Source organism: Ambystoma mexicanum, chromosome 4q (genome assembly GCF_040938575.1).
Source record: "Ambystoma mexicanum isolate Mex_15411 chromosome 4q, UKY_AmexF1_1, whole genome shotgun sequence".
NCBI classification, from domain to species: domain Eukaryota; kingdom Metazoa; phylum Chordata; class Amphibia; order Caudata; family Ambystomatidae; genus Ambystoma; species Ambystoma mexicanum.
In genome coordinates this window covers 901100662-901123825 of record NC_090928.1, presented here as the reverse complement: position 1 = coordinate 901123825, position 23164 = coordinate 901100662, and the positions used below count along the sequence as shown (strand labels likewise).

The 23164-nt window shown below is 53.6% G+C and overlaps 1 protein-coding gene across 3 annotated transcripts in view; it reads right to left on the bottom strand.

Annotated features, from left to right (window-relative positions):
- The window catches only part of THADA (THADA armadillo repeat containing), a 2999906-nt gene that overhangs the window by 1303438 nt on the left and 1673304 nt on the right, over positions 1–23164 (bottom strand). For all 3 annotated transcript variants that reach the window (XM_069608464.1, XM_069608463.1, XM_069608465.1), the window contains exon 25: positions 13410–13532. In XM_069608464.1, the coding sequence (XP_069464565.1) occupies positions 13410–13532 (123 nt within the window). The remainder of the gene's footprint in view (positions 1–13409; positions 13533–23164) is intronic.

The following is a 23164-nucleotide window of genomic DNA, read 5'->3' as shown; positions in this document are numbered from 1 at the left end:
GGGGGGAAGTTGACGTGGAGGCCGATGCCCCCCCCGCTTTCTTCCTGGCGCCGCCGAGACGACTGAGTCCGGGGTAGGCTGTGCCCGAAGGCACAAGGGGGCCGCGTCCGGGACCCGGTACTTCTTCTCGTACCGATCCCTTCTCGAAGGCGTTGTGGATGGGTTCTTGAGGAGGGAGAGACCCTCATCCCAGATATCATCCAGTAGGGGTACAGCGAGGACCGTCTTCCTCTTGGTCTCGCGCCGCTGAAAAAGGAAGCCTTCCTCCTTCTTCTCTTCCGGGCAGAGCTGGAAAAGCTCGGATGCCCTGGCGATCATGGCATGAAACAATCCAATCTCATCGGGCTGGGAAGCCCGGGGAGGAGGTGACGACGGAGGATCCTCGCTGTAAACTTCGTCATCTGTACCCGTCGCGGCCGTGTCTGTCCCCGTGTCATCTCCCCGGGTCGTGGACGGGGAGGAGGGCTGAGACGGGTGCGATGGTTGAAAAGGAGGTGGAGGATGAATCCTTCTTCTCTTAGGAGGGCTCCCAGAAGGGTCCGGCTCCGGGTCCCCCGTCGGGAGCGGTTCCTCCATCGGTGGTAACGGCAATCTCGTCCTTATCTCCGAGCATAAGGACTGTATAGCCAACAAAATGGCCGCCGAGTTGTCTTGCGGCACTGGTTGAGGGGGGTTCCGACAGGCGGACAGGAACCCTGTCGGTACCCTCGACGTTCTCGTCGTCCCCCTCGTCGGGGTCCATCCCGATGGGCTGGTCTTCCTCCATACCAATGCCGTGGTTTAAGACTTCGATCAGCTCCTCTTCAGAGGTTGAGGCCGAATCCACGAAGGCCTCCTGCCCCCCCTTTTTCTTCTCTGGAGGTTTCACGGGGGTCCTGTCGATGGGCTTGAAAGAGGACTCCCTCCGCGGTGGCAGGGAGATTCTGGGCCCCGAGGTCGCCTCCACTGGTGTAGCATCCACAGGCTGAGCCAGGGCCGCCGCGACTGTCTCGATAGAGGCCTTGGCCGGGTGGATCAAGATTTTTGTCACCTTAGGTGCGCTCACCGCCTTCTCCTTGGGGGGGGGTCACCGCCTCGCTCCCCCTCCGAATTGGCCTTCAAGCTCGACCGGGGCCTCTCCAGAAGCTTCCCTGGGTGCTCGGACTTCCTCTTACCCGAGCCAGAGCGTTGGCTCGTGGTTGGTGGCGCCGGGGAGGTTGCGCCCTGCCTGGCAACTGAAGAGCCCGACCATTCGGCGCTCCCGGTGCCTGCGGACTTGCAGTGCTTGGCCTTCTGTTGGGCCCCCGTCGCCGGGGCGCCCTCAAAGGTCTTAGAAGACCGCTCACACTTCTTCTTTTTCTCGCCTGACGGGCTCTTCCCTTCCAGCCAGTTGGCGAGACTCAGATGGCGGTCCTTTATGGTCCACTCCGACATGTTTCCGCAAAACGCACAGTCCTTCTCCACGTGCGTTTTGTCCTCATGCATGCAGTAGAGGCAAAGGGAGTGTTCGTCCTCCTTCAAGACATTCTGAAGCTGGCATGCAGGGCAGACCCTGAACAGCTTCCCGGGCGTCGAGCTTCCCTTCTCCTGGGCCATGTCCGAGATGGGCCTGAGAAAGTTCTGGAGTCCTCCAAAAGCGTGGCTCGACGAAATCTTCACCCTTGAGGGGCGTAGAAGAATCCGACACGGGTCCCCGTAGATCGGATATAGAAACGGTGGAGCTTGAGGCACTTTGACCGAAAAAAGAGAGAATTTTCCTATGAAAAAAGCGTGAAAACGCACTAAAGCTCGAGAGCAATAGCACGAGGATCCCAACACTTGATGTGCGGTAAAAATCTGAGGATGGCTGCCAGGAGCGGGGCTTAGGGAGAGGGCAGTCATTGGCTGTGGTCAGTATGACGCAGAAGAACAAGTTACTTTCTTACCTGGTAACGTTCTTTCGATGGGATGGTCCGACGACGTATTCCATATCTATGACATGTAATCACCACAGCTGTGCTGCTTCGGAAACTTTTTTCGGCGTCTGCGTCCTGCGTCGATGACGTCGATGCGCCGTCGTCGAGGACCTCCTCCGACGTCCGACATCATCCGATGTGATAAGTAGGACGCACGATGCCCGTAGCCTCAGTTGTAGTTTTTTCCCCCAGAACGTGTGACATTAGTCAACTGCCAGCCAGACACAAAGCCTTGCGGAACGTAAGCTGCAATCGCAAAAGAAATTCTGCAGCGGGGAAGGCAAGGCGGGAGCGACATGGAATACGTCGTCGGACCATCCCATCGAAAGAACGTTACCAGGTAAGAAAGTAACTTGTTCTTCGAGGGGATTGGGTCCTCTGACGTATTCCATATCTATGACAGACTCCCAAAGCAGTACCAGAGCAAGGAAGAGGGAAAGAATTTAAAATCAAAATTTAGAATAGTCAATCAAATAGCAGAGCAAAGGACCGCCTTGCCAAAGGCCAGATCCTTTGCTCGGATGGAATCAAGGGAATAGTGACGTACAAATGTATGTACTGAAGCCCAGGTGGCTGCATCAAAGATGTTGCGAATAGGAACACCCCTCTGCAGGGCAGTAGATGCAGCCATGCCCCTGGTAGAATGGGCCCGCAAGCCAGCCGGTGGGTCCTTACCCGCCAAGCGGTAGCACTCCGAGATGGCCAAAATAATCCAGCGAGACAAAGTCTGTTTCGTCACAGCTTGCCCTAAACGCTTTCCAGCGTAACCAATAAAGAGTTGATCGTCCACTCTGACCCGGGACATGCGTGAAACATAAAAGCTTAAAGCTCTCCTAGGATCAAGCCTATGGAGCCTCTCCTCTTCCTTACCAGGATGCGGAGGAGGATAGAATGCCGGAAGAACAACCTTCTGGGCCAAATGAAATTCCGTCACTACCTTCGGAAGAAAAGAAGGACGAACTCTAAGCACAACCCTGTGAAATACAGTGAAGGGTGGCTTAACTGAAAGTGCCTGTAACTCACTCACTCTGCGAGCGGAAGTAACCGGAACTAAAAACACAGTTTTCAGAGTTAACAGCTTCAAAGGGCAAGAATGTAAAGGCTCAAACGGAGCACCCATAAGAAACTTAAGAACAAGGTTTAAATCCCAACCGGGCACCAGGAAAGGTGACGGAGGGAACAAATTAGTGAGCCCTTTCAGAAACTGTGAAATTAAAGGGATTTTAAAGTAAGAACACTCTTCAGACGAGCGCTTAAAGATGGACAGCGCCGCAAGGTAACCTTTAATGGTACCCACTTGCAAGCCCCTGTGGGCCAAAGAAAGTAAAAAGGACAGAACCATGGGGATGTCACATGCAAAAGGATCCACATTCTGAACTCGGCACCAGTCGCAGAACTTACGCCAACGGCAACGGTACAGAGACTTAGTTGCTGGCCTTCGGGCCGAAAGCAACACCTCCATCACGTCTTCAGGGAGATCCCAATCCATATACCTCAACCTTTCAGAAGCCAAGCGTGAAGGTTGAGGGATCTGACCTCTGGATGGAGAACCTGACCCCCCTCCCGTGAGAGCAGATCGTCTCGGTAGGGAAGACGACGCGGAGGGCAGATGGACAAGTCGAGAAGGTCCGGGTACCACGTCCTCCGAGCCCACGCCGGAGCAATGAGGATCATCCGGGAACCGAACTTCCGTAACCTCCGCAGCACTTGCGGGATGACGGGGACTGGAGGAAACGCGTACAGCAGCAGGAACGACCACTCCACCACAAACGCGTCTCCCAAGGCCCCTTTTGGAGGAAATTCCCTCGAGCAAAACCTTTCGCACTTCCGGTTGACACTGGAGGCGAAGAGATCCACTTGAGGGGTCCCCCAAAGGGCGAAGATCTCCAGGAGAATCTCCTGAGCCAACTCCCACTCGTGAGAGATCGTGCTCTGCCTGCTCAGAGCGTCCGCTGTCACGTTTTCGTCTCCGGCCAGATGAACTGCCGAGATCGAAACTTCCTGCTGGATGGCCCAGAACTCGAGCTGCATCGCCTCCCTGCACAGAGGAAGTGACCCTGCCCCCCCCTTTTTGTTGAGGTAGTGCATGGCCACTGTGTTGTCCGTCAGGATCAGGACACTCTTTCCTCGCACAGTCGGCAGAAAAGCCTTCAGGGCTAGCCTGACGGCCCTCAGCTCCAACAGATTGATATGGAGTCTGGACTCCGACGGAGACCAACGACCGCTGACTGTCAGCCCGTTGGCATGAGCTCCCCAACCCGTGAGGGATGCATCCGTCACGATCGTCACCTCCGGCCAGGGAAGCCAAAAAGGAGCCCCCTTCATCAAGTTGCCTTCGACGGCCCACCACAGAAGGTCCCGGGCGACCGAGGGCGGCGCCTGAACTGGGTCCGACATCCTGCCGGAGGACTGCGACCATTGCGTCTTGAGCGCCCACTGCAAAGATCTCATCCGCAGGCGAGCCTCTGGCACCAGAAGAATGCAGGATGCCATGAGGCCGAGCAGCCTCAAGAACTCGAACGCTGGGAGCGTCTGGGCATGCTGAAACGTGTGCACCATCTGCTGAATGTGAAGAGCCCTCACCTGGGGAGGAAAACACTGCCCCAGGGAAGTGTCGAGCACTGTTCCAATGTACTGGAGCCGCTGTGTTGGCGTCAAATGGGACTTCTTTAAATTGAGGGAGAAGCCCAGCCTGTGAAGGGAGTGGCAGGCGACGGACAGATGATCCAGGACTTGCTCGGGAGAGCTCTCCCTGATCAACCAATCGTCCAGGTAGGGGTAGACGTGAATCCCCCCTTGCCTGAGATGCGCTGCCACCACCACCATGAGCTTGGTGAAAACCCTCGGGCGGAGGTCAATCCGAACGGCAGGACCCGAAACTGAAAGTGCGAGTCGCCAACCGCGAACCTCAGGTACTTCCTGTGCTTGGGATGGATCGGCACATGGAAGTAAGCATCCTTGAGGTCGAGTGACACCAACCAGTCCTGAAGCTGAAGGGCCTGGAGGACTTGAGAGAGAGTAACCATCTTGAACTTGTCCTTCCTGAGGAGTTTGTTCAAACGGCGCAAGTCCATGATGGGTCTCAATCCCCCATCTTTCTTCGAAACGAAAAATAAGGGGAATACCATCCCATGTTCCTCTCCGCTACAGGCACCAGTTCTATGGCGCTTTTCTCCAGCAGGGCTTGAATTTCCTGCGCAAGGAGCGGATCCGGAACTCTGCAAAGAGAGGTTCCCGGTGGATTGTCGCGAGGCCTGTGCCGAAAAGGAAGACAGTAGCCATGGGTTATGATCTCCAGAACCCACACATCTGAAGTAATGGCTTGCCACTCTACAAGATGCTGCGCCAGCCTTCCCCCAACCGGCGAACCATGGGACATGGCCTCATGACTGAGTGGGAGCGGCCGCGGCGTTACCTGAGGGCAAAGAGGCAACTGCCCGAGCGGCCTTGGCACCACGGGTACCCTGTCGTCCACCTCTGGTACCCCTGCGTTGGCCTCTTTGACAGCCAGCTCCTCTCGCTTTACTGAAGGACGAGTAATAGCGAAAGGAACCACCCCTCCACTGCTGTCCCCTAGGACGAAAAGGCAGAGGTTGGCGAACTGCAGCGCCCAACGACTTCGCTGCAGCTTTCGAGGTCTGCAACCTCTCAAGGCTCTCGTCAGCCTTGCGGCCAAAAAGGTGTTCACCGTCAAAGGGCATGTTGAGGAGCCTAGACTGCACATCAGGAGCAAACCCCGACTTCCGCAACCATGCAAACCTGCGTATCACGGTGCTCGCCGCCATGGACCTACTGACGCATTCAGCTAGGTCCAAACCCGACTGAACGGACTCACACATGGCATCCTTACCATCCTGGACCATAGCAAGGAAACCATCCCGTTCGTCCCCTTCGGGAATATGTTCAGCTGCTAACGCAACACAGTTCCACAGAGTGTGTGTGACACGAGACAAGGCACAAATGGAGTTGGCCGCCTGAAGCGCCATACCACCAGAAGAAAACACTTTCTTCGCCCAGCCATCAACACGTTTGTCGTCCCTATCAGGAGGGATGGTAGGGTACGACGCCTGCTTTGCCGGGGCCGTGGCCGCCTGCACCACCAAACTCTCCGGAGTAGGGTGCCTGGTCAAGTAGCAGGGGTCGCTACTGGCTGGACGGTATTTTCGCGACAAGGATCTGCCCACCGCCGGGAGACTCTCCGGAGCAGTCCAAGCCGCCGCCACCCTTCTCTGTAAAGCCATATGGAACGGCAGTACCGGATCAGTTGGGGGACCAACATCAAGGATGTCCGTCAGATCATCCTGCACAAACTCCCCTGGGGGAGCAGACCATCCCAAGTACTCAGAAACCCTAGCCATAAGGCGCCGGTACGAGGAATCGGCATGAGAGCCAAGCTCAGGCCTACAAAACTCCACCTCCGGAGAGGTGTCCAGTCCACTGGCATCATGCAGCGACTGTCTCAAATCGTCAAACTGACTATGGCCCGAGACAATTTCATCTGGAACCTGACTAGGAACCAGGCCATCAGAATCCTCATCCGCCTCTGAAATATAGTCCAGGAGGCGAAAAGAAGGCACCCGAGAGTGTTTGCTCTTAACCAGAGCCTTCCTAGGGGGTTCTCCCATGCCACGGGGTACCTCCGACACGAAAGGCGTCGATGGCGTTGAGCGAATCGGCGCCGGCGTCGAGCGAATTGGCGCCGTCGTCGAGAGAACTGGCATCGGTGCCGAGAGGATCGGCGTCGAGGAAATCGGCGTCGACGTCAGATGCAGCGCCTCCAGCAACGGCGGCGTGGACACAGCCCTCGAAGCCGGAGCCTGGAGCGTGTCCCTCAACAACCTGAGCGTCGACGGCTTCGACGACGTCCTCGGAGCCGGAGCCTCGAGAAAGCCTGTCGACGCCCTCGACGCCTCAGACGTCGATGTCTTCCTCGAAGACCTCACAGGTGCACACGGTCTCGAACGCGTCGAGGACCGGGACCTGGAACGGGTACGTCGAGAACGAGTCTCCTTGTCCGAACGGGACCTCTTCCGTGACCTGTGCCGACCACTCTTGCGAGCGGTGTCTCTCGACCTCTCACGACCGACCCCACTCGGGGGCGCGGACGGCATAGTACCCTGAGACTCAAGAATCGCCAGCATTTTCTTCCCGAAGGAAGCCCATTCCTCCAGCGTCGCACGGCTGGTGGGGTAAGCGACGTGCCGGGCAGAGTCCTCCGAAGAGGACCTGGAAGACGACCGGTGTCGGCGCTTCCGAGAATGCCTCAAAGAGGCTGAGGAGTGGCGAGACCGACTCCTAGAAGGAGACCCACGAGACTTCCGACGATGACGCGGAGAGTCACCCCTCGAATCATCCGTCGAAAGCCCCGCAGACTTCGACTTCCTGGGCTTGGACACCCGACCTACCGACAACTTCTTCTTACGTTCGTGTAAGGCTTTGGACGTGAGCGACTGGCAGTCGATACAGTCATCCGTGTCGTGGGCCTCCCCGAGGCACTAGAGGCAGGCGTCGTGCGAGTCTGTCACCGACATCTTGGACCCTCACTCCCCGCACTTCTTGAAACCCGGACGCGGGGTCGAAGACGAAGTAGAAGACATCTTCACACAAAGGATTTTCACAAAACGAACAGGTTCGAAGAACCGAGAAGAACAGAACTCCAAAGAGTCGAGGCGTGAACCGAGAATCACGAAGCAACACGTTCGCGGAAAAAACGGAACTGAGGCTACGGGCGTTGTGCGTCCTACTTATCACATCGGATGACGTCGGAGGAGGTCCTCGACGACGGCGCATCGACGTCATCGACGCAGGACGCAGACGCCGAAAAAAGTTTCCGAAGCAGCACAGCTGTGGTGATTACATGTCATAGATATGGAATGCGTCGGAGGACCCAATCCCCTCGAAATCAGTGATTGGTTACTACTACGAAAGTCAGATCAGAAACGAAACTGATACTGATTTTTTCTTTACCGAGGATTCCCAGCCTGACGACGGGGAATATTCATGAGCATGTGAATCCATACCAGACCCCATGCTGGAGAATAAAGAACCGCCTTACCAAAGACCATATCTTGACCATGGATCATATCCAGGGAGCAATGTTTGACAAAGGTGTGGATAGAAGCCCATGTGGCTGCGTCACAAATATTCCTAATAGGAACTCCCCGCTGCAGGGCTGTGGAAGTAGCCACGCCCCTAGTGGAATGAGCTTGCAACCCTTCAGGAGGGTCCTTGCCCACCAATTGGTAGTATTCATTAATGGTGAGGATAATCCACATGGACAAGGTCTGTTTGCTAACAGCCTGGCCCAATCGGTGTCCAGCATACCCCACAAAGAGTTGATCGTCCACTCTGACCCCGAACATCCTAGAAATATAAAAACTCAGAGCTCTCCTAGGGTCCAATCTAGAAAGACGGAAGAGCGACTTTCTGGCTTAAATGAAATCCAGATACCACCTTAGGTAGAAAGGAAGGACGTACCCTCAGTACAAGCCTATCCTTGGGGAACACAGTAAAGGGCGGCTTAGATGAAAGTGCCTGCAATTCACTCACTCTGCGAGCGGAACTAACCGCAACCAAGAACACCGTCTTGAAAGACAACAGTCTCAAAGGACAAGAGTGCAAAGGTTCAAATGGAGCGCCCATCAGGAATTTCAAAACCAAATTCAGATCCCAAACCGGCACCTGGAACGGGGACTGAAGGAACACATTAGTGAGCCCTTTAAGAAATTGGGAAATCAAAGGAATCTTAAAATAAGAACATTCTTCAGACGAGCGCTTGAAGATGGACAGCGCTGCCAGGTAACCTTTAATGGTACCTACTTGTGGGCCAAAGAAAGCAAGAAAGTAGAACCATGGGAATGGAACACTGAAAAGGATCAACATTTTGTCCTCAGCACCAGTCGCAAAACTTACGCCAACGGCAACGGTACAGGGATTTTGTTGCTGGCCGCCTGGCCGAAAGCAACACCTCCATCACGTCATCCGGGAGGTCCCAATCGTTATACCTCAACATTTCAGATACCAAGCGTGAAGGTTGAGAGTCTTGACCTCTGGATGGAGGACCCGACCCCCCTCGCGTGAGAGCAGATCCTCTCGGTAGGGAAGACGGTGTGGATGGCAGATGGACATTCTAGAAGGTCCGGGTACCACGCTCTCCTGGCCCAATCCGGAGCAATGACGATCATGTGGGATCCGAACCCCCGCAACCTCTTTAACACTTGAGAAATGACGGGGACCAGAGGAAATGCGTACAGAAGTGGGAATGACCAATCCACGGCAAAGGCGTCTCCTAAGGCTCCTCTCAGAGGAAATTCCCTTGAGCAGAATCTCTCGCACTTCCGATTGGCAATGGTCGCGAAGAGATCCACTTGTGGGGTTCCCCAAAGGGCGAAGATCTCCAGAAGGACTTCCAGAGCCAACTCCCACTCGTGAGAGATCGTGCTCTGCCTGCTCAGAGCGTCCTCTGCCGCATTTTCCTCTCCGCCAGATGAACTGCAGAGAGGGATATTCCCTGCTGGATGGCCCAGAACGAGAGCTGCATCGTCTCTCTGCACAACGGGAGTGACCCTACCCCCACCTTTTTTGTTGAGCTAATGCATGGCCACTGTATTGTCCGTCATGATCAGGACACACTTCCACCAAACAGACTGCAGAAAAGCCTTCAGGGCCAGCCTGATGTCCCTCAGTTCTAACATGTTGATGTGGAGTTTGGACTCAGACCGAGACCAATGACCGCTGGCGGTCAAATCTTCGGCATGAGCTCCCCATCCTGTGAAGGAAGCTTCCATCATTACTGTCACCTCTGGCCACGGTTGCCAAAACGGCTCCCCCTTCATCAGGTTCCACTCATTGGCCCACCACAGCAGATCCTGTGGGACAGAGAGTGGAATCTGAACGGGATCCGACATCTTGCCTGAGAATTGTGACCACTGCATGTTGAGGACCCATTGGCCAGACTGAGGACCTCATCCTCAGTCTGGCCTCTGGCACCAGAAAAATGCAGGATGCCATGAGGCCGAGCAACCTCAAGAATTTGAAAGCCGGGAGACTCTGGGCATGTTGAAACTTGTCCACCATCTGCACAATATGATGAGCCCTCAACTTGGGAGGCGAGCACTCCCTCCAAGGATGTGTCCAACACAGATCCGATGTACTGGAGCTGTTGGGAAGTTGTCAGATGTGACTTCTTGAAGTTGAGGGAGAAGCCCAGCTTGTGGAGGGAGCGACAGGTGAGACCAAGATGATCCATCGCTTGCTCAGGAGAACGCGCACGGATCAGCCAGCCGTCCAGGTAGGGGTAGACGTGAATCCCCCTTTGCCTGAGATACGCTGCCACCACCAGCATTAGCTTGGTGAAGACCCTCAGGCGCAGGTCAATCCGAATGGCAGGACCCAAAACCTAAAGTGAGAGTCACCAGCTGCAAACCTCAGGTACTTTCTGTGCTTTGGATGAATTGGCACATCAAAGTAGGCATCCTGTAGGTCCAGAGACACCAACTAATCCTGAAATTGAAGGGCCTGGAGGACCTGAGAAAGTGACCATCTTGAACTTGTCCTTCCTAAGAAGTTTGTTCAACCAACGCAAGTCCAAGATGGGTCTCAATCCCCCGTCTTCCTTTGGAATAAAATAATATGGAGAATACCATCCCTTGTTCCTCTCCGCTACAGCCACCAGTTCTATCACGCCTTTCTCCAGCAGGGTCAAGATTTCCTGCACAAGGAGCGGATCTGGAAGCTTCAAAGCGAGATTCCCCGGTGGATTGTCGTGAGGCAGCGTTAGGAAGGGAAGGCAGTAGCCGTGGGCTATTGTATCCAGAGCCCACGCATTTGAAGTAATAGCTCTCCATTCTTCGAGATGCTGAGACAGTGTGCCCCCAACCAGCGAACAATGGGACATGGCCTCATGATTGTTTTGGTGTGGCTGCGGTACTGCCTGAAGGCAAAGAGGCAGCTGCCTAAGCAGCTTTGGCACTCGATTTCCCTGACCAGCATGGGTACTTTTACGCTGACCACTTTGAATGGCGGCTCCTCTCCTTCTACCAAAGGAGGAGTAGTAACAAAAAGAACCTCCCCTTCAAACTTGCTGCCAAACAAATGTGCGCCATCAAAGGCAATGTTCAAAAGACAGGCTTGCACATCCGGAGCAAAACCCGACTTCCGCAACCACGCAAATCTGCGTATAACTGTGCTCGCAGCTATGGACCGGCTAACACTGTCGGCCGTGTCCAAACATAACTGGATGGATTCACACATGGCATCCTTGCCATCCTGCACGAGAGCAATGAACCCATCCCATTCTTCCCCTTTGGGAATATGCTCAGCCGCTAGAGAAACACAATTCCACAGAGTGTGTGAAAATCTTGCTAAGGCACAAGTGGAGTTGGCTGACTTCAGAGCCATACCCCATGCAGAAAACACCTTGCGTGCCCAACTGTCGAAGCGTTTGTCGTCCCTATCTGGAGGGATGGTAGGGTACGTCGCCTGCCTCGAGGTGGCCGTAGCTGTCTGACCCACCAAACTCTCGGGAGTAGGGTGAGATGAAAGGTAGCTGGGGTCGCTACGGGAAGGGCGGTATTTTATAGTTGACTATTTGTTAACGGCCGGAAGAGATTTCGGTGTCTGCCAAGCAACGTCAAATGAAAAGGTAACACCGGGTCAGAGGACGGACCTTGATCCAAAATATCTGTTAAGTCATCCTGAACAAAAGCTTCTGGAGGATTAGACCAACCAAGATACTCGGTGACCCTGGCCATCAGTCACCTGTTGGATGACGCAGTATGAGCCCCAGTCTCAGGTCTGCCAAACTCCACCTCAGGAGAAGTGTCCAAGCCACTGGCATCACGAAGAGATTGTCGTAACTCTTCCAACTGACTGTCCCCGGAAAAGACAGGAGCCACATCAAGCTTAACAGGGTCAAATTCTAAATCTGACCTCTCCTCCTCCTCATAGATGTCATCCAGAGGGAGGAAAAACTCCTGCCTCGGGACAGAAGGGGGTCAGGAGTCCTTAACAGACCTCACAGACTTGGAAGTAGCCTTCCTCGGAGGATCCACCGTACCAGGGACCTCCATCAGCAAATTCCGGCCAAAAGGCCCAGAAGGCGTTGAGGGTGACGACGGCTTCGGCGTCTACGTTGACAACGGCGCTGAGGGCTTGTGTGAAGGCAGAGCTTCGACATCTGTATCCGATGGACATGGCACCGACCTCGAGCCCTTACCAGACTTCTGCGGTCTCACCTGGGGGCGAGGACCGAGATCTGGAAGCACGTCTCTGGCGATCACCCTGAACCTTGTCCAAATGTGACCTCAAAGGCTCCCGATGAGAATCGCGCCGAGGACCCGAGCCCGAAGGCGCACGAGCCACGGATCGAGACCGTTCCTTTCCGGCTTCTTGAGAAGGCGCAGACGGTACTGTGTCCTGGGATTGGAAAATCGCCAGCATCTGCTTCCTGAAGGCTGCCGACTCCTCCGGAGTCAAGGACTTCGTAGGACAAGCCACTTTCCTCAGGGCACCATCCTCCGAGGAGGACGGGGAAGGCGACCGGTCACAGCGCTTCCTGGAATGCCGAGACAAGGACGACGAACAGCAGGAACCACTCCGGGATCGAGATCCCCACGACTCCTTCAGACGCGGAGAGTCGCCCCTCAAATCATCGGTGGATATCCCCTTAAATGGTTTATGAGATTTAATGGCTTTAGAACCCCTACCTACCTGAAGCTTCCCCTTATGCTCCTGCAAGGCCTTAGCAGCCAGTGACTGGCATTTGGTACAGTCGTCTGTGTCATGTCTCTCACCCAAGCACCACAAACAAATGCGATGCAGGCTCGTAATCGACATCTTAGACTTGCAGTCCCGGCAAGTCTTAAAGCCAGATCGCGGAGTTGGAAGGGTCGAAGAAGAAGACATATTCAAAAGGAATGCACAAGGTGCACTGAGTCTCCAAAGCAAACACGTTTGCGGAAAAAACAGAACTGAGGCTACGGGCACCATGCGTCCTACTTATAACATCTGGCGACATCGCCCTTGACGGAGGCCTTCGAGGGACATCGACCTGACACCATCGACTCAGGACGCTATCTGCCGAAAAGGTTTCCGAAGTACACAGCTGTGGACATTACATGTCAAAGATGTGGAATACGTTGGGAGGACACAATCCATTTGAAAAATAATACACAAATGACAGGAGATCAAACAAAAAAATGGAATGCTGTAAAATTAGAGCTTATGTAAGCCAAACTACTTGGCAACATTGAAACCATAATAAATAATTTGAAACAAATGGCAGATGGATGCATGTTCTACTACTACATTATTGAAATGTTACCATACGTCTATGGGTCAGAATGTACTAGACTTAAGATGCGCCTTATAGACAGTGAATGGTACAAACAAGTGTCTGCTATCCACGTCTCAAAATAATGAATACATATCTCATCACTCCAGCAACATAAATAGTAAAAGGAAAAAAGTACTTACAGCCCATACTGGGGATGTAAAGCCAAGAATCGCTGCTTGTGTGCCATCTGCTACATAAGGAATGATGTTTTCGCCTAAACGGGTGTCTCGGAACAATGCTCGTAAAATATTAAGGGCGTGAACCTTAAAAAAAAAATATACAATGCTATTTGAATATTTACAGCATGGCTACGAGTACAATACATTGCACTGGACTTTTTCTTTTCCAGACTTTCCACTGAAAGGCAGCATCCGACCCTGAAACAATGGCACACGGGCAAGGAAGCCTAAAGGCTATCTCCAACTATCCTACATAAACTATCTCCTATGCATTTCAATGCTTTTTTTAATCATTAATAAGGAACAAGTTACTTACCTGTAACTGTTGTTCTCCAGCATGGGTCTGGCATGGATTCACATGCTCATGAATATTCCTCGTCGTCAGGCTGGGAATCCTCAGTAAAGAAAAAAACAGTTTCAGTTTTGTTTCTGAACTGTCTTTCTACCAGTAACCAATCACTGGTCTCTGGGTCATACTGCCCCCAGCCAATGACTGCCCTCTACCCAAGTCCCTCCTCTGGCAGCCATATTCAGATTTGGTAGCAAGCAAAGTGGCAATAGGACCAAGAGAAGAGCCGCAGAGGGGTAGGAGGGAGGGTTGGCAATGTGAATCCATGCCAGACCCATGCTGGAGAACAACAGTTACAGGCCAATAACTTGTTCCTTCTCCAGCATGGCGTCTGGCATGGATTCACATGCTCATGAATATACGAATACATAGCAGTACACACATGCACAACCACGGGAGGTGGCAAGGCTCAACATTAAGCATTTCATCAACTCAACATTAAGCAACTCTTACCTCCTCACCAGGCCCACCTTCAGGCGAACAGGTTACGCAGCACTGCCTGGCCAACCCTGGACTCCTCCCTGGAATCCCAGTCGACGCAGTAGAATCTCGTAAAGGTGCGCGTCGACCTCCACGTAGCAGCCCTGCAGATGTCCAGCAGGGGCACACCAGACAAGAACGCTGTGGTAGCAGCGATCGCTCTGGTCGAATGGGCTCTCTGACGGTCGGGCAACGGTCGGTTTGCCAACCGGTGGCAGTGCATGATGCTGCCGGAGAGCCATCTGCAAATGGAAGCCTTCGAGAGGGCCTTCCCTTGGTTCACAGGTCCAAAGTTCACAAACAGTTGTGATGTCTTCCGAAGACTCTTCGGGCGGTCCACGGAGAACTTCAGCACTCAAGCTACATCCAGCGAGTGCAAAGTTCTCTGCTGGTAACAAAGGTGACGGGAAGAAAAGAGGTAACACCAAGGGCTTGTTGAGATGGAAGTCCGACGGCACCTTGGGCATGAAGGAGGGGTGCATCCTCAGCACCACCCTCTTCTCATGGAATGTCAGGTATGGAGGTTTACAGGAGAGGACCTGGATCTTTCCCACTCGTCATGCGGAGGTGATGGCCACAAGAAACGCCGTCTTCCACGACAGGAACTTCAACAGTGCCGAATACAGTGGCTCAAATGGCAGCCCCATGAGCCTGGTCAGCACCACGTTGAGCTCCCACACCGGGGCCGGAGCCTTCACCGGCGGGAACTATCGGAACAGTCATTTCATGAACTCTTTCACCAGGCGATGGGACCATAGCGACGAGCCCCCCGGAGTTCTGGTGTTGCCAGATGGATCTTGATGGAGGCATGTGCCAGCACCGCCTAGGCCAGCGAAAGCAAGTACAGCAGCAATTGAGGGGCTGTAATCCGCAGAGGGTTAATCTTGTGTGCACGGCACCAGACAGAGAACCTCTTCCATTTCTGTCCATAGCACGAGAGTCGAGGATGCCCTGGCCTTTGCAAGCACCTCCTTGCAGTCCGCCGGGATATCGTACCCTCAGAACTCTAGTACTGCAGGAGCCAGGCCTGCAGGTTCAGCGACCTCGGGTCGTGGTGGAGGATGGCACCTCCTTCTCTGGCGAGAAGATCCGCGTCCGTCGGCAGTTTGACTGGGGGGGGGGGGCGCTGACATGTCCAGGAGGTCCGGGAACCAACTCTGCTTCGGCCACGCTGGTGCGACGGATCATCCTGCAACGGGACCGTCTGAGTTGACTGATGAGTCGCAGCAGAAATGGCAATGGCGGGAACGCATACAGGAATAGGCCATCCCAGGGGAAAGAGAATGGCGTCGCCCATGCTCCCCGGCTGGGGAAACCTGCTGGCGAACCTCAGGCACTTGGCGTTCCTCGCCGTCGCCTATAGGTCGATCTGGGGATTGCCCTATCGTCGGAATAGGAGATCCACTTCATCCTGCCGTAGCTCCCACTCGTGGCACGAGCGCAGCTCCCTGCTGAGCGAGTCGGCGATGGTGTTCTTTATTCCTGCCAGATGGAAGGGTACCAGAAATATCCCTTGGGCGACGGCCCAGTGCCACAGATCCTGCGCTTCCTTGGACAGGGCCAGGGATCTGGTGCCCCCCTGCTTGCTGATGTAAAACATTGTGGTGGTGTTGTCGGTGAAGATCCTTATCACCTTGCCCTTGAGGGATGGAAGGAACGACCTGAGGGCCCAGATCACGGCTCGAAGCTCCAGGACATTGATGTGCAGAGACCTCTCCTCCGGGAGCCAAAGGCCTCTTGCGTGGAGATTGCCGGTGTGCGCTCCCCATCCCGCCAGGGAGGTGTTTCTCGTCACCGTTTCCTGATGTGCCGGGGTCTGGAAGTCCATACCCGCTGCTAGATGCGCGCAGATGCCCCACCACCAGATCTCTTGATGGAAAGTCTTGTTGAGGGAGATCTTGTCTTCGAAGCTTCCCGACACTTGCATCCAGCAGGCGTTGTGGAACTCCTGCAGTGGCAGCATCCGTAACCTGCACAGACGCACAAGGTAGATGCACGATGACATCATGCCGAGCAGGGACTTGATGGACCTCACCCTGGTCACTTCCATGGTCAACAGCCAAGGATGGCCTTCGTCCTTTCCTATGACGGTGAAGCAACCACGCCACTGTGTCGAGTCTGGCTCCCAGGAACAGGGTGTCCTGCGACAGTACCAAGTGGGAAATCGCAAAGTTGATCGAGAATCCCAGTTCCGTGAGCAGGTGGACAGTCTTCGCTGTGTGGTCAATGGCGAGTTCTCTTGACTTTGCTCGGATGAGCCAATCGTCCAGGTAGGGGTACACGTGGATCCCCTGCAGGCGCAGCCGCACAGCCACCGGTGCCAGGCACTTGGTAAAAACCATTGGCGCTGACTTCAACCCGAAGGGCAGGGCCTTGAACTAGTAGTGCCGCCCTTGGACCACGAAACGTAGGAACTTTCAATGTCCTTTGTGTATGGGGATGTGGAAGTAGGCATCCTCCAAGACCAGCAAAGACAGGAAGTCGCCTTTCTCCAGCTGTCCCAGCACGTGCTGAAGGGTAACCATTCGGAACTTCTGGGATTTGATGTATTTGTTGAGGCGGTGAAGGTCTAGGATGGGACACCAGCCGCAGATCTTCTTTCGGACGAGGAAGTACCGCGTGTATACTCCGGAGCCTCGGAGCCTCTTTGGGACGAGTCATATCGTGCCCTTTCTCAGCATGGCTCGTGCCCCACCACCGGATCGCTTGGCGGAAAGTCTCGTTGAGTGAGATCCTGTCCTCGAAACTGCCCGCCGCCTGCATCCAACGGGCGTCGAGGAACTCCTGCAGTGGTGGCATCCGCAGCCTGCATAGGCGCACGAGGTAGGTGCACAATGAAATCATGCCGAGTGGGGACTTGATGGACCTCACCTTGGCCACCTCCATGGTTAACAGCCGTTGCACCTTGCCCAGGGTGGCCTTCGTCCTTTCCTCCGACGGGGAGGCCAATAGCGCCAATGTGTCGAGTTTAGCTCCCAGGAACAGGGCGACTTGCAACGGTTCCAAGTGGGATTTCGCAAAGTTGATCGAGAATCCCAGATCCGTGAGCAGTTAGATGGTCTTCGCTGTGTGATCGACGTCGAGTTCCCTTGACTTTGCTTGGATGGGCCAATCGTCCAGGTAGGGGTAGACTTGAATCCCCTGCAGGTGCAGCACGCCACCACTGGTGCCAGGCACTTGGTGAATACCCTGGGCGCTGACTTCAATCCGAAGGGAAGGGCTTTGAACTGGTAGTGCCGCCCCTGGACCATGAATTGTAGGAATTTGCTATGTTCCTTTAGAATGGGGATGCGAAGTAGGAATCCTCCAAGTCCAGCGATGATAGGAAATCGCCTCCCTCCAGCTGTCCCAGCACGTGCTGGAGGGTGACCATCCAGAATTTCTGAGACTTGATGTACTTGTTTAGACGATGAAGGTCCAGGATGGGTCGCCAACCGCCGGTCTTCTTCCGGACGAGGAAGTACCGCGAGTACACTCCAGAGCCCCGGAGCCTTTTTGGGACAAGTTCTATGGCTCCCTTCTTTAGCAGCGCTCATACCTCCAGAAGTAGTTGCGGGATGTGGTTTTCCTTCCTGGCCACGGGTGGTATACGGGGACACCTTCTCTGAAATTCCAGGGTGTGCCTGTGGGCCAGTGCATCTAGCACCCAAAGGTTGGTGGAGATGGACTCCCACATGCTGACGAATCTCGCCAGGCGACCTCCCACCGGGGTGCTCGGGTGGGGGCCCGACGCCACGGCCGGTTCAGTCCTGCTTGGCCGCGGTCTTGTCACCTTGTCCTCCTCGGCGACGATGAGATCCTCCTGTCTTGCCGCATCCTCTGTAGGCTTCCTGCGGCAAGGAGTGGCCGCTTGGCGGTACGACGAGGAACCGCCGCCGAATCCTTTGGAGGCACCTTGCTTGCCTCCGGAGTTCCGAAAGGATGGCCGTCATCGTTGAAGAACACCTAAGCCCGAGCCATCTCGGTGTCCGCCTTGATGGCCTGCAGTGACTCGTCCACTGTCTTGCCGAACAGGTTGTTCCCGTCGAAGGGCATGTCCAGAACCCTGGTCTGCACGTCCTGGCAGAAGTCGGTGGCCTTAAGCCAGCTGCGCCGACGGAGGCAAACGCTGTTGCCCATCTGGCAAAAGCCGTTCCCGCGATGTCCATGGCCACTGTAATGGCGTGGTCCGAAGCCACCTCGCCTTCTTGTAGGATTTCCAGTGCTTCAGCCCTCTTGTCGTCCAGGAGGAAGTCCAGCAGGGGAGCGATCTTAAACCACAGCTCCCTGTCAAAGCGTGCCACAATCGCAAGGGCGTTGGCCGCTTTAATAGTCGTCGCCGCCGACGAGATGACCCGCCGTCCCATGGCGTCCAGTTTCTTCCCCACGCCGTCTCCGTTCCCGTCTCATCCCTCGGAAGAGGGGAATGAGGTGAAGGCTGTAAAAGCTGGAAAGGAGGAGGGGGATGAGTTCTCCTCTACTTGTTTGACGGGCTTCTCGACGGTCCAGGCTCTGCTGGATCATCCGCTGGGGGTAAGGGTAACCTTGTCCTTATCTCCGTACACAAGGCCTGAATAGCCATCAAGATCGCTCCTGAGTTGTCTTGTGGCATAGACGCCGGTTGCGACGGGAACGACGGGTGGGGAGTAGGAGCCCCGCCCTCCACGGCCCAAGGATCCTCGTCGGCACCGCCGTCGCTTTCTTCATCCGCCTCGTCGGGATCACTCCCGTAGGACTGGACCTCCTCGAACTTCTTGTTCAGGACCTTTGCGACGCCAGCCAGCTCCTCTTCAGAGGAGGTATCTGTGTCCGTAATGGCCACCGCCCCCCCCTTTTCTCCACTTGGGGTTTCATGGGGGTCTTATTGATGGGCTGAAAAGAGGATTCCCTCCGTGGTGGCAGGGAAACTCTACGCCCAGAGGTCGTCTCCACTAGGGTAGCCTCAGCAGGCTTGGCGACTGCCGCCACGACTCCCTCTATCGAGGTCTTAGCCGGGTGAACCAGGGCCTTCGCGACTTTGGGCGTGCCTGAGGCCTTGACCTTGGGGGGAGGGTCACCGCCTCGCTCCCCCTCGGCTGTCTCCGTCGGGATCGACCGGGACTTCTCCCGAAGCTTACCCAGGTGCTCCGATTTCCTCTTCCCCGAGCCAGGGCTTTGGCTCGTGGTTGATGGCGTCAGTGATAATGCGCCCTGTCTGGCAACCGAGGAGCCCGACCGATCGGTGCTCCCGGTGCCCGCGGACTCGCGGTGCTTTGCCTTTTGTTGGGCCCCCGTTGCCGGAGCACCCTCAAAGGTCTTAGAAGACCGGTCGGACTTCCATCCTCTTCTCACCTGCTGCTGGGCTCTTCCCCTCCAGCCAGTTTGCGAGTCGAGTACGATGATCCCTCATTGTCTGTTCGGACATGTTCTTACAAAATGCACAGTCCTTCTCCACGTGCGATTTGTCATCGTGAAGACAGTAGAGGCACCGAGAGTGCTCATCCTCCTTAAAGATGTTCTGTAGCCCGCATCCAGGGTAGCTTCTGAACAGCTTGGGTCCAACAGGCGTCATGCTTCCTTTGTCCTGGGCCATGACCAAGTAGGGATGTAACGGTATTACGGTATACCGTTAAAGATACTGTGAACCACTTAATTGAACAATAATAACCGTCACATTGTTTATACCGGTATACCGTTCATACCGTTAAGTGTGCTTTTCAATCTGATTTGGAAAGGCTGCAGTAAACAAGTGCTGCGCAGTCTTGGTCTTGCACTGTTGGATGTGCCGTCTGCCAAGTAGTTTCAGTTTCGAGCAGTTTTTAATGCCATTCCATAAACCACACGTGCCTGACACAAAATCAATATGTTAGCAATAGGAAGAATAAATACAGTGTCAAGAAGGAAAAGGGTTTACTTTGGGTTGGTGGTTTGGGGTTTATATATTTATGATGGATAATATTTTCTAAACATATGACAATGGGGGATTTCCCTGGTTCCATCATTGAATTTACATATAATAAGTCACAGTGCGAAATTTACTCATCTCTGTGGGTATTCCCTGCTGCCATACCAAAGTGTAACATGTCCGTGATTACTGAACACCTTTTGGCCCACAAGTAAACCAAAGGCTGTAACGTAAAGAGATAGTGCGTGCGTGTGTGCGTGTGTGTGTATGCGCACAAGCGTATACTACCATCAGACTCCATTGATCTGTGGCATGCAGGTTATCAAGATGGCAACATGTTCATCTTCACCAGTAGCCAGTGGGGGGGGCTAAAAGCCGAAATGACCACTTAAGAAAAGCTATTCAGTTTGCTTTGCCAGTCGCAGCAGGGCTCACCCCTGCCCCTCCTCCTCTCCACACGTGTTTTTGTGTTTGGTGGAAGCAAGGGGTGGCATTTCAGTGGAAAGTATGTTGAAAAGCCCAATTGTGGCCCTGGGTTCCTAGTTTTGTTTGTGATGATAAATCTGACAATGTATGACCTTTTAGAAAATATTTGTTAAGATTAGTTAACTCCACCTGCTATACCGCGATAACCATGATATACCGTCATTTGGCAAGAAGGTTATTGTACCGTCCTAAAACTAATACCGTGACACCCCTATGACCAAGCGGGGTAGGCCTCAAAGATCTTCTGGAATCCTCCGAGAAGTCGAAACTCAACGAAAAGATGCCCTTGAGGGGCCCCCGTTGATCGGAAGTAGAATCGGTGGAGCTTGAGGCTCGATTGACCGAAAATATAAGAGTAAACTCTACGAAAAAACACAAAACGCAGTAAAAGCTCGAGAGCTACAGCACAAGGACTCCCAACACTTGAACGTGCAGTAAAAAATCTGAAGATGGCTGCCAGAGGAGGGGCTTAGGTAGAGGGCAGTCATTGGCTGGGGGCAGTATGACCCAGAGACCAGTGAGTGGTTACTAGTAGAAAGACATTTCAGAAACTAAACTGATTTTTTCTTTACCCGAGGATTCCCAGCCTGACGACGGGGAATATTCATGAGCATGTGAATCCATGCCAGACCCCATGCTGGAGAACATAGGTAACACAATTCATAGTGAACACGCAGACTCACATATTGATGTAAACAGAATTTACACCAACAAAGATAAGAAATTATTATTGCACATTTAACAATAACTGCTTTAAGGAAAATGAAAGTGTTCCTAACCATCAATAACATTTCTTCCAATACTCATTTCTTTCCAGACATTCATCATGTGAAGAGAGCCACGCAAAGACAAGAAGAGCCTACAGACAGCATTAGGCAACTCTACAGTAAACTTTGTTACCAAGACCACAACGTTATGTAAAGGAGGAATCTGTGCCCCCTACATGTAATTTCGAACCTAGTAAAATATACAAGCCACAAATGGTGAGGCAAAAGCAGTACCATTACATTAAATAAAATGCAACGAGTGATGATGTATTTGTGGGTAAAAAGTAAAAAGTATAATCATAAGAAGAAATGTTAAAAATGTAACTAACATTCTCTTCTTGCAGATTCATAGCTTAGTGAAACAACTATTTCACAAAGAGGGTGGTGTATGAGAGATGTGACGCTCCATATTTGATGCCAGAAGATTGGGAGAAAGGAGCCTTCTGGGCTGGTGAAGGTGCTGGGAGGTGAGAAACGTTACTCACTAAGACAACCGTACTGCCCTTATCCCAGGCAGGTGCAGCAGGCCACAAGAACAATTTAAACAGAAGATGGCAAAAGTAGTCAAACTAACGTTATCATCTTACATTTGCATGCATTCGACACGAAGCAAACATGTACAATAGGTAATGTATGCATTTATACATGAAGGAACAAGTTACTTACCTGTAACTGTTGTTCTCCAGCATGGGTCTGGCATGGATTCACATGCTCATGAATATTCCCCGTCGTCAGGCTGGGAATCCTGGGTAAAGAAAAATCAGTATCAGTTTCGTTTCTGATCTGTCTTTCGTAGTAGTAACCAATCACTGATCTCTGCGTCATACTGACCACAGCCAATGACTGCCCTCTACCTAAGCCCCGCCTCTGGCAGCCATCTTCAGATTTGGTAGCACGTGAAGTGGCAGTATGACCAAGTGAAGAGCCGCAGAGGAGTAGGCGGGAGGGTTGGCATGTGAATCCATCCCAGACCCATGCTGGAGAACAACAGTTACAGGTAAGTAACTTGTTCCTTCTCCAGCATGGGGTCTGGCATGGATTCACAAGCTCATGAATATATGAATAAATAGCAGTACACACGTGCACAACCATGGGGGGTGGCAAAAGGCTCAACATTAAGCAATACAATACCTCACCATTAAGCATCTCTTACCTCCTCACCAGGCTCACCTTAAGCTAACAGGTTGCGCAGCACTGCTTGGCCGACCCTGGACTCCTCCCTGGAATCCCGATCGACGCAGTAGAATCTTGTGAAGGTGTGCGTTGACCTCCATGTAGCTGCCCTGCAGATGTCCAGCAGGGGCACACCAGATAAGAACGCCGTAGTAGCAGCGATCGCTCTGGTCGAATGGGCTCTCGGACGGCCTGGCAGCGGTCGGTTAGCCAACCGGTGGCAGTGCATGATGCAGCCGGAGAGCCATCTGGAAATAGAAGACTTTGAGAGAGCCTTCCCTTGATTCACAGGTCCAAAGTTCACGAACAGCTGTGATGTCCTCCGGAAACTCTTTGTGCGGTCCACGTAGAACTTCAGCGGTCTAGCCACATCCAGCGAGTGCAAAGTCCTCTCGGCCGGCGACGAAGGAGACGGGAAGAAAACAGGTAACACCAGGGGCTCGTTAAGATGGAAGTCCGACGGCACCTTGGGCATAAAGGAGGGGTGCGTCCTAAGCACCACCCTCGAGGCATGGAAATTCAAGTACGGTGCTTTGCAGGATAGGGCCTGGATCTCTCCCACTCGTCGTGCAGAGATAATTGCCACCAGGAATGCAGT